At 43.6% G+C, this 10,420-nt stretch overlaps 1 protein-coding gene across 1 annotated transcript; it reads left to right on the top strand.

Annotated features, from left to right (window-relative positions):
- The first annotated feature begins 3,992 nt into the window (after nucleotides 1–3,992).
- Nucleotides 3,993–9,212, top strand: LOC102032988 (adhesion G protein-coupled receptor F4). Its single transcript, XM_031066689.1, has 7 exons — nucleotides 3,993–4,097; nucleotides 4,505–4,541; nucleotides 4,669–4,829; nucleotides 5,821–6,078; nucleotides 6,761–8,125; nucleotides 9,000–9,041; nucleotides 9,120–9,212. Exons 1-7 carry the CDS (start codon nucleotides 4,020–4,022, stop codon nucleotides 9,210–9,212), a joined length of 2,034 nt encoding a protein of 677 aa, XP_030922549.1. The 5' UTR covers nucleotides 3,993–4,019.
- The last annotated feature ends 1,208 nt before the right edge of the window (nucleotides 9,213–10,420 follow it).

The following is a 10,420-nucleotide window of genomic DNA, read 5'->3' as shown; positions in this document are numbered from 1 at the left end:
ACTCTTCCAAGTCAGCCCTGTGTGAAGGAGTGTTAGGAATTGCTCTTCTGTAGTGATAAACTACTTGCTGTACATTTCTGGCTATTGGAAATCTGGCTCTTGGAGCCGAGGTGGTATTTAGAGAGCCAGCAGTGACCATGGCAAAAGGTTCCGCAGATAACTGTCACCATTTATGATGGGATAGCCCAGAAAAAAAGGTTATTATTTGCCCATTGAGCTTTTTAGCTTCACAAGGTGCTGTCAGTAGTGTGCTCTTGCATTTACGAAGGATAATGCATTAACTTGACCCGATTTTGATCATTAATGTTTTGAAGTCTAAGAGATTGTTGTTCAGAGAAGCTGTGGATGCCCCAACCCTGGAAGCATTCAAGAACAGATTGGAGGGGACTTAAAGCACCCTGTGACAGTGGAAGGTGTCCCTGCCCATAGCAGGGGGCTGGAACTGAATGGCTTTTATGGTTTCTTCCAACCCAAACCATTCCATGATTCTATGAAATACAGGAGAGCAGAAGCTGCTGCCTGCAGGCGGAGGAAGGGCACCAACCCCACAGGTGTGACTCATCCCTGTGGACTCCTGGCAGAGGTGGCAATCTGGCAGATTTGTGGGTGTGTTTGTAAGGTGTTTTGTCATTTTGCAGTGCAATACCTTCATCTGCAGGTTCCTCAGCCTTATTCCAGTCAGGCAAGAAAAGCAGCAGCTGCTGCCCAGCATTATTTCTTCATGGGAAAACTCCAAATGCGTTGGGGCACCCAGGCAGGGCTGAGTGAGACTGAGACTGGGGCAGGATGGCAGCAGATGAGTGGTTAGAGAGTCACATCTGAGACCTTGGGGATCTCTGGCTGGGTTAACTTTGCTCACAGTATTCCCCAGACTTCTGAAAACGGTGAGTACTTCCACAGAACATCATTATTGCAGAGCTCCTGGAGAACTACCAGTGGTCTGTGAAATTGGTTCATTCATAATCTAAAATGCATTTAATTGCTAAGGCTGTCTTTACTTTGCACTTCTTTCCTTAGTTTTATGTTGTCTTTACATCTGTGATATTAGATATTTTAATTAACCTCTGGTGGTTTTCTTCTTGTAGTTTTGTAATTGGTCTCTAATCAGTTATTACTTTTAAGAAAATTTGAAGTTTTCTTATGGCTACATATAAAGATTACTCTCCTCTTAGAGCTTGTTTTGCTTAGAGCTACATTTTCCAACTATGATTCCTTTAAAAATACAACTGACACTGAAGAATTAAGAGCTTTACTTTTTATCCTTGGATGACCATGTGAATATTAAGCCTCCTGCTGCAGCCTTAACTTGCTTGGTAGCAATGGCAGGTTATCATGTTATGGTGGTTTATTGAGTTTTAATCAAGCCACGTGGCCATTCAAGCCCTAAAACCAATAGATTAGGTTCTGTAATAATGAGTTTAATACTTGTGATAAGTGTTGAAGTTGCAAGTTTGTAGTGTTCGGGAAAATATATTTCTCTAGCAAATGATTGCAAGGTCAGTACAAATCTTAATTTTGTAAAAAGTGTGCTTATATTTTTTTTTTTGTGCAGGACACTTTTCCCTGTAAACTTAGCTGTAGTTTGTTTTCTGGAGCAGTGGACAGGGGAGAGAGGTGACTGCAGGTGATGAAGGACTCTTTGGACAGAGACTTTGGGTCCAGCATTGTGGGGGGGTTTAACTCCCGTAGTTGTCATTGCTTGGACAGATCCCTCTGTTTGCCGTGTCCATGTGGGGCCAGACTGCAGTGCAGTGCATCCTGTCAGTAGTTAAAATCTGCATTAATATGCTTGGGGTAGAGGAAAGGAAGATGGTTCTATAGAGTTTTACAAGATACTTCAATTTTACACCAACAAGGGTCAGAGTAAGGAATTTGAACATAAGGCTGTGGACATTAACCAACAGGGATTATTTTTTTTTTTTTTTTTTTTTTTTTTTTTTTTTTTTTTTTTTTTTCTGTTTTAACAGACTCTTTGCTCTCTTGTAACCACTGCCCATCCAGTCTCTCCTTGCTCTTTTCCTTCTGTGGAGGGCTTTGGAATGAACTGGAGAAGGAGGATTGCTGGTGACAATCTCCTGAGCTGGGTATGGAAGTGTCCCCTTACTAGAAAGTCCTTTTCACATGAGAGGGTATTGACACCTCAGCTGCTCATGTACCTGTGTCCTGGTACGTGGTTGGAGCAGAAACCTCTGGAATAGAGGAGTATCATGCTTACAGCTTCTTACAAAGGCAGGGATTATTGGCAGTAGATAGTTTATGATAAGAGACAAATCATCCTCTCTCTGTTTATGCTTTCATGTGGCCCAGTGCCACTATACCCATGTTTTTCCCTGAAGTAACAGTGACTTGCTGCTGTCTTGCTTGTTTTGCCCTGAGTTTCTCCAGCTGCACAGTGGTTGCCTTGGCAGGCTGCTGCAGTGCTGGGACTGGGTGGTTTCCAAGATGAGTCAAACAATGCAGCCGAGCAAGCTCCGTGTTCCCCTGCTGGCAGGGGCCGGTGTCTCGGTGAGCCCGACATTCTTGGAGAAGTCCCAGATTTCTGCCTCGCTCAGAGGTAACAGCCCTAGGTGGGGTTCCACCCGTGATTAAATACAAAATAAATGTGAATTAATTAGTGGTGAGGCACGATGAGCTCAAGGATTCCGAGCTGTGACATGGAATTGGCAATGAGCATTTAATGACTGCAGAGATCAGAAAGGAATTCGTTGCAGCCTTTCACCCCAAACCTGTAGGTGTTTCCCAGCCACCTCCCCTTCTTTGGCAATATTGATCCCAATATTCTGCTTTGTTTCTCCTGATCCATGTTATTTCCTTAGAAAAGCTAGTGGCTCCTAGCTTTTAACCCAGAAAATGCTTTTCATATTAGCAGCTGAATTCAGAGGCTGGTATGAGATTCTCCTTAAGAGCTACCTAAGAAATTCAATGCATTAGTTGAACTCTTTTATGGTAATTTCATGATTAGGTAATAAACCCTACAAATCTGAAATCATAACATGGTGGACAAACATCACAGATGAAAGGGCCAGTCAGCTGTGTGCCTGGGCCTTTGATGCTGTCAGATGGGAGAGCCTGGAGCCTCTGGATGGGAAAACACATCTCTGCTCTCCCAGTGCAGGACCCCTTCTGCTTCTGATCAGCATCATCTGTGCTGATCAGTATGTGTCAGGGGGAAAATTGAGGGGCTCCTCTCAGGGCATGGTAATTTGATGAGGTTTTTCCTGTTGCCTTCTCTTGAGGTCAGGCTGTCATCCTGTTTTGTCACTGTGCATTTGCTTCTTGCTTTAATGGTTTAGCTCACTAACTTTTATGCATTTTAATTTTTTTTTTTTAATTAAATTAATCTATTTATACTTGTGATGATAGAAGATCAGTGTCTCAATTCTTCTGAACCCACAGCAGCTGTTGTTTTTGCCTTGGACATGTCTAGCATCTAATAATGAGATTTGATGTATCATGTTGTTTTTCCTTCATTCCCTTTGCTGGATTATTTTTCTCTAACAAATATACCTGTAACAAGTTGCATCCCAGGATGTTTATCTTTTATTAAGGACTGTAGGAAACTTCATGGAGGGAATAGAGGTCTGAATCCTTCTGCAAAGGAAATAACTCTTCACTCTACTCCTTGTTAATCATATTTTGATTTCTGGACCTTGAGTGCCCACATTTCCTACTCACATGGCAGGAACTGCCCAAGGAGAGCAGAGCATTGAACCCAGTGGAGATGAGACTGTCTTAAATCACTTCAAAAGGGACCCACAGACTGAGCTGCTTTAATAAGCTCTCCAGCTTGCACTTTACAGCATTTAATAGATTTTTTTTTTTTTAAAGAAAGGGTTCAAAAGGAACTGAATTATGAATGCCTGAAAATCACCTTGCAAGTCCAGTAAGGACAATCTCTGGCATAGGTTTAGCTGCTTTTTTACTAGTAAGTAATCAGACTGTGTTCAAAAAGTGGAAACAGAGATGTCTAAATTTCTTTAAAATCTTTCTTCCAGGAGGAAATCAGCAGATGAGTGGTGATGGATGTGAGGGTGATCTACTGCCTGCTCTTTTGGGCTGCACAGTTCTTCCTGGCTGTGCCACACACCACTCCCAGGGTAAGTTTTTACTAGATCAGGCTGCTCAAATCCCCATCAAGTGACCTTGGACCATCCCCCTTCCAGGGATGAGGCAGCCACAGCCTGTCGAGGCAGCCACAGCCTGTCAGGACAGCCTGTTCCAGTGTCTCACCACCCTCATCATAAACAACTTCCTCATCTGAGATCTGTGCATGAGCTCAGAGTGTCACTTCAGTAGCAGGGTCCAACTGAAGGCTTCATGTATAGAGACAGACTTTAAATAGAGAATTTTCAGTTGGTCTGTATGAGCAAAGGGCCACAAGCTCTGCTCTCTGGACCTCAAAAGGACTATTTTCCTCTTGAAACCCTTTCGGGTTTGTACCAAGGAGTCATCTTTTACTTATTTATGTGAACATTCACTCTATGTTCCACTTGTTATTTTTCAGGTTCTCAGTAACGAATCAAAGACTGGTTATGAGCAAGGTACAGTGCCCTGGGTAATGCTTTGTGAGATGTTATCAGTTATCAATACTTCACACCCCTGATGCATCACAGACCATGGTATGCTGTGTTTCACCTTGTAACAGTGTCTGCTTGGTTTATTTTCCAGATACCTGTATAAATCTCATTCCCTGCCAAGATAATGGAGCAATTTGTATTCAGCCTTGCTCTCCCTCCTTCCATGGGGAGACAAGCTTTGTCTGTGAGGACAGAAAGTGGCAGATGCTGTCAGATGCCTGTGCAAGCCTGGATGTTCAGTCCCTTTTTCAGGTGAGGATGCTGTTGTGCACCTTGCCCTATGCTTGTAACTTCTTGGGAAGACACACCCTCCTTCCATGCACTTTCAGTCTTGAGCAAAGGGAGATGGGATCCTGAAACACAGAATATTTTGCTAACAGGCTCTGACTTCATGGAATCACAGAACTGTTTAGATTGGAAAAGACCTCTAAGATCATTGAGTGAAGCCATTAGCCCAGCAGCACCCTTTCACTGCTGAACCACATCCTCAAGTGCCACCTCCACACCTTTTTTGAGCATGTCTAGGAATTGTGATTCCACCACTCTTCTGGGCAGCCTGTTCCAATGCCTGACCACCCTTTCAGAAATTTTTCGTAATATCTAAACCTCTCTTGATGTGACTGGAGACCATGCCCTCTTGTCCTATCACATGTTACCTGTGAGAAGAGCCTGACCCCCACCTCACTATTACCTCATTTTAGATAGTTGTAAAGAGTGATATGGTCCCCCCTTGAGCCTCTGTTTTTCCAGGCTGAACATTCCCAGATCCCTCAGCCACTCCTCATCAGACTTTGCTCTAGTTCTTTTACAATCTCAAATCAGGCGAAAGGAAATAAATTTGGGGGATTCTTTTGTGGAAACATAATTCAGAAATGAAGTTGCCTTGTTCACTTGGCTGGTGTTCCTCACGTGGATCTAAACCAAGATAAGAACACAGTAGGAGGAAACTGAGGAAAAGACAACACCAAGTGTGTAATAATCAGATGATTTATGACAAATTCTCCTCTGCTGCAAGATCCTTAATCAAGTCACTTCAAGAATAAAACGCTGCATTTAGTTCTTGCCTCTTCCTTCATGTGTGTAGTAAAACCATGATATTCTTCTCAGGCGAGCTTTGATCCTGGGTTTCAGTCCATCTGGCGCCTTCTCTGCACACCCAGCACTGCATCTCTTGCCTAGTTGTAGCTGTGGCTTCATTTTCATTCTTTTCATTAATTTTTTCAAATCTATTTCCTCCCTCCAGAGGATATCCCAAAGTGAACTCCCATGCTCTGAAGGACATCTTCCTTTCATAGGAGGAGGAAAGCTAGGGCCTGGGAAGCCTGGAGATGGAGCAAAACATTTTGGTGCTGGGAATCATAGCTGCCAAGCTGATTTTTCATGCATCATCCCAGATATCCTGTCTTCACCAGCCATCCCAGGAAATATTGCTGATATAGTGGAATTGCTAAAGAAGATTTCCCTGCTACTATCAGAGAATGTCACTAGAGGAAAAATGCAGGTATTTACTTTTATTGGCTTTGGGAAGTGCTTCTGAGCTTTAGGGAGCACCCACAAGTATTTTGTCCTTATTGCCACTGTCCAATGAAGTGGAGTGATCGCACATGGAGATCATGTGGAAAGTGTTTCCAGAGTGGGATATTTTGTTAGCAGGGAAGCTTTTGACTTATTCATGTGTGATGAAAATAGACTGTGGAATTAAATTGCTTTAAAAGCAAAGGTTTTCAGGAACTTCTGTTATAGGCATGGGCTAACAGTACAAGGAAGAATTACTTTCTAAAGTATGACACTGTAGGGAAGGCAGCCTTGTAAAACAACAGCTGAGATCTTTCCCTGATGAACTCAGAAATCAGAGAGCAGGGGAAGAAATACAGAGAGGGTGGTAAAAATCAGACCTGCACTGTGGGTCAACATCTGGAATAGAACTAGGGTGTCCTTTTTGCTTTATATTTAATTCTCTAATCACCTTTTGATGGAGAATATGAAGAGGATAGGACAATTCTAGTAATGAGATGTTTGGTTTGACTGGGATGGGTCATGGGAATATATTCATTGTCAAAAGGATTATTCCTTTTATAGAAATCACTCATGAATTAAATGAGCCTTTTTGGAGGCACTGCCAGGAGAATAATATTTGGTTTCTTCTAACATAAAACAAATTCTATTTTGCTTTTTTGTTTCAGAGCTACAGCAGGATAGCAAACCATATTCTGAACAGCTCTATCATTTCCAGCTGGGCTTTTGTGAAGGACAGAAATGCTGGTTCAATATTACTGGACTCGGTGAATTTATTTGCTGGGAAACTTCTTCTAAGAAATGGGTCAGAAAGTATCCAGGAGCCCTTCATCGCTACCAAAGGCTACAGCATACACAGAAACACTTCAGGAAAGAGCTTTGACTTTTCCATGGAGTTTAACAGCACAGGCAATATTACTGGGCATGTGGTGATTCCAGAGGAAGAGCTGCTGAGGTTGCCCAGGGCTTCCAAAGCCATCAGCGTTGCATTTCCAACGCTTGGAGCCATCCTGGAGACCAACCGGCCGGACCCAGCTGTCGTGAACGGGATGGTGCTGTCGGTGTCGCTGCCCGAGGAGCTCCAGAACATTTTGCTCACCTTTGAGAAGCTGAGCAAGCTGGAGCAGGTGGGGGCTCAGTGTGTGGGGTGGCACTCAGCCGAGCGGCGCTGGGACCCGCGGGCGTGCCAGGTGCGTGCACACAACGTCAGCGCCGTGGTTTGCGTCTGCGCCCACCGGCGCCGCACCTACGGAGCCTTCTCCATCCTGATGGCCCCGGCTGTGCCACGGAGCTCCCTGCTGGACTACATCACACGGGTGGGCCTGGGGCTGTCCATTCTCAGCCTGGTCCTCTGCCTTGTCGTCGAGGCTGTTGTCTGGCAGCACGTCACCAAAACTGAAATCACCTACATGCGCCACTTCTGCTTGGTCAACATTGCTGCCTCGCTTCTCGTCGCTGATGTCCTGTTCATCCTAGCAGCCATTGTGCACAATGCAGCCCTAAACTACCAGCTGTGTGTAGCAGCCACTTTTTTCCTTCACTTTTTCTATCTTGCCCTGTTTTTTTGGATGTTTACCCTGGGTCTCTTAATTCTCTATGGATTATTATTAATTTTTTTTAAGATGACAAGATCTGTATTCTTTGCTGCAGCATGCTCTATTGGATATGGATGTCCCTTGGTCATATCTGTCCTCACTGTTGCTATTACTGAACCAAAAAATGGGTATTTAAGGAGTGGAGCTTGCTGGCTCAATTGGTATGAGACAAAAGCCCTTTTGGCTTTTGTTGTACCTGCCCTGAGCATCATAGTGATGAATCTCATTGTGGTGGCCGTGGTTGTGGTGAAAACTGGGAGATCCTCCCTTGGAGAGGGCTGCAAGTCACAAGATTTGAGCAGCATGATCCGAGTCAGCAAAAACGTTGCCCTTCTGACACCTCTGCTGGGCCTCACCTGGGGCTTTGGGTTAGCCACAGTCATTGACAGCCGCTCTCTGGCCTTCCACATCGTGTTTGCGCTGCTGAACGCCTTCCAGGTGAGCTCTGGGACACTGGGAGCAATGTGGGTGCTCAGACCTTGAGCCTGGCATAAAGGTATCAGATCAAAGAGGGGCTGGCAGCAGGTGTGTGTGAAAAGTAGGGTCTCAGCTCTCCCTTCCACCCAGTGCTTTCCCATGGCACACGCACGAGGCATCCTGGGCTGGCGTTTTAGGTGCAGATGGGTCATGGGACAAACTGGTCTGGTTGGAAGTGGGATGAAGAAATATTCCCATGATTAATTTATGTTAGATGTAAAATACACAGTTAATGTCCATAACTGCAAAGATGTCTGATCCTTATCAATTAACAATTATACAGAAAATTCTCCCTTCTAGTGAAGATGACACTGGCCCAGGTTTTCCAGAGAAGCTGTGGATGCCCCATCCCTGGGAATGTTCAAGACCAGGCTGGATGGGGCTCTGAGCAACCTGGTGTAGTGGAAGGTGTCCCTGCCCATGGCAGGGGGCTGGAACTAGATGTCCTTTAAGGTCAATTCCAACCCAACCATTCCATTCCATAGATGATTCCATGGTTTTGATTTACTCATCAGCATAAACACCCCATGTTACCTGATGCACTGCTGCACACCCAGTCTGCCTTAGCTCTTCAGGCAGGAGATCAGGCTGCACTCAGTGGGCTGAGAAAGTCCTGGTTTGTTACCCATCAGTCCAGTTCACAGTCAGGATAAACACAGGTTATATCCATTCTTGCTGTTCCCAGAGAGCCCTGTGTGGATAAACCCATTTTATGCTTTGCTGTTAGCTGAATCACAGGTGATGAGATCTCTCCTTAATGAAAAGACACCTAGAAACACTTAAGAAATATCATGTGGTTATGCTGGTTTTGTTAACTGGTTTTGCAATTTCTTAGGGATTCTTCATCCTGTTGTTTGGGACACTTCTGGACAGAAAGGTACTTATTTGGATTGTATGAACATTTTCTACACCTTGAGAAACTGGTCCCTTTAATATTATTTATTTAAATCTGCAGACAAGAGAAGCCTTAAGGATCAACTGCTTTTCATCAAGGCGGAAGTGGGGTCTAGAAAAGGTAAAGGTTATTTGTTTTCCTGTTAATGGCTAATTTACCAATTTACAAACCTTATTTGTATGTTGGAAGAATGGAACCATCCACTACATCTTACACCATGTAACATTTTTCAAATGTAAATTCTTGCTGCAGGACATACAGGTATCTCAAAAGTCTGCTCAGAATATTAAACTTCTAAAATATCAGAAGTGGCAATTAATAGATTTTTGTGATTCTTGCATAACCTACTGCTGTGGTTACAATGTTAAAAGTGATATTTTTAACCAATCTCTTCACCTGCAGATGTCAAAGCCCTTTTGGCAGAAAGTCCCAGTAACTTTTTTTCCTCAGATTTACTTTAAGGTCGCTGAATAAGGAAGGAATGGGATTAGGAATCAGAAATCCCAATATAATGACCTGTTTGCTGCCTTCACAAAAATATGGATCTCTATGCCAGCAGGGCTGCTTTAGGATGTCAGAGGATTGTTCTGCTTTAATCTGAGGGATGGGAACCACTCGGAGCCCAGCCAGTGTCTTTGGTGACAATTGATGTGCACTCCTGAGAGCTTGAGGTTCTTGCAGATATCAGAACAATTCATTAAAGCAACTCAACCTTAAAGAAACAAACTGTGTTTTAGCAGCTTCCTACAAAACTTTGGCAGAACTGAAGTTTTGACATCACTGAGATGGTGTTTCCTACCTCTACAGGAAAACTTTTTTCTATTTTCCTTAGATTTCTTTTGGAACCAAGGCTTAGTGGTTTCACACAGTGTCTCAAGAATTACCCGCAGTGTTTTTGCTGTCTGCCAAAAAAACCTGTGTCAGTCCAGTTTGGACATGGGAAAAATAATTTATTTGCTTTTTTTCCAGTCTATTACTCAGTTATGATCCTTGTACTGAAAGCTACAGAGGGTCTTCCAGTGAGTCTGTGTTCAAATGTACATGGCTTATGAGGGGAAAATAGAGGGGTTAAGGCAACTATTCCTCCTCTCTGAAATGGGTCATTTGGGGCAGGAGAGACTGTGCAACTTTGAGATTACAATTCTTTTATAGATCCAGGAAGATCCAATAAAGATATTTCACATCTTGTCAGGCGTTAGGTCAGGGTTGAAAGCTTGAAAGTTAAAATTCTGTCAAGAATATAATAGTCTGGAAACAACAGATGGAAATGTCACTAATCCCATGACTCAGCAACATTTGATAAAAATATTGAGTGATCTCACTGGGCAAAACTTGATGTGGAAACTATGGCTGTGTGTGCC

Source organism: Geospiza fortis, unplaced genomic scaffold, assembly GCF_000277835.1.
Source record: "Geospiza fortis unplaced genomic scaffold, GeoFor_1.0 scaffold98, whole genome shotgun sequence".
In the NCBI taxonomy this organism is placed as follows: Eukaryota; Metazoa; Chordata; class Aves; order Passeriformes; family Thraupidae; genus Geospiza; species Geospiza fortis.
This window is presented reverse-complemented; position numbering and strand designations above follow the sequence as displayed.

Bases quoted from the DNA above. Each gene is read 5' to 3' on its own strand.
- LOC102032988 (XM_031066689.1), top strand. From the start codon at position 4,020: ATGGATGTGAGGGTGATCTACTGCCTGCTCTTTTGGGCTGCACAGTTC. The intron at 4,098-4,504 runs GTAAGTTTTTAC...GTTATTTTTCAG, and splicing joins TGCCACACACCACTCCCAGG to GTTCTCAGTAACGAATCAAA. The intron at 4,830-5,820 runs GTGAGGATGCTG...TCCTCCCTCCAG, and splicing joins ATGTTCAGTCCCTTTTTCAG to AGGATATCCCAAAGTGAACT.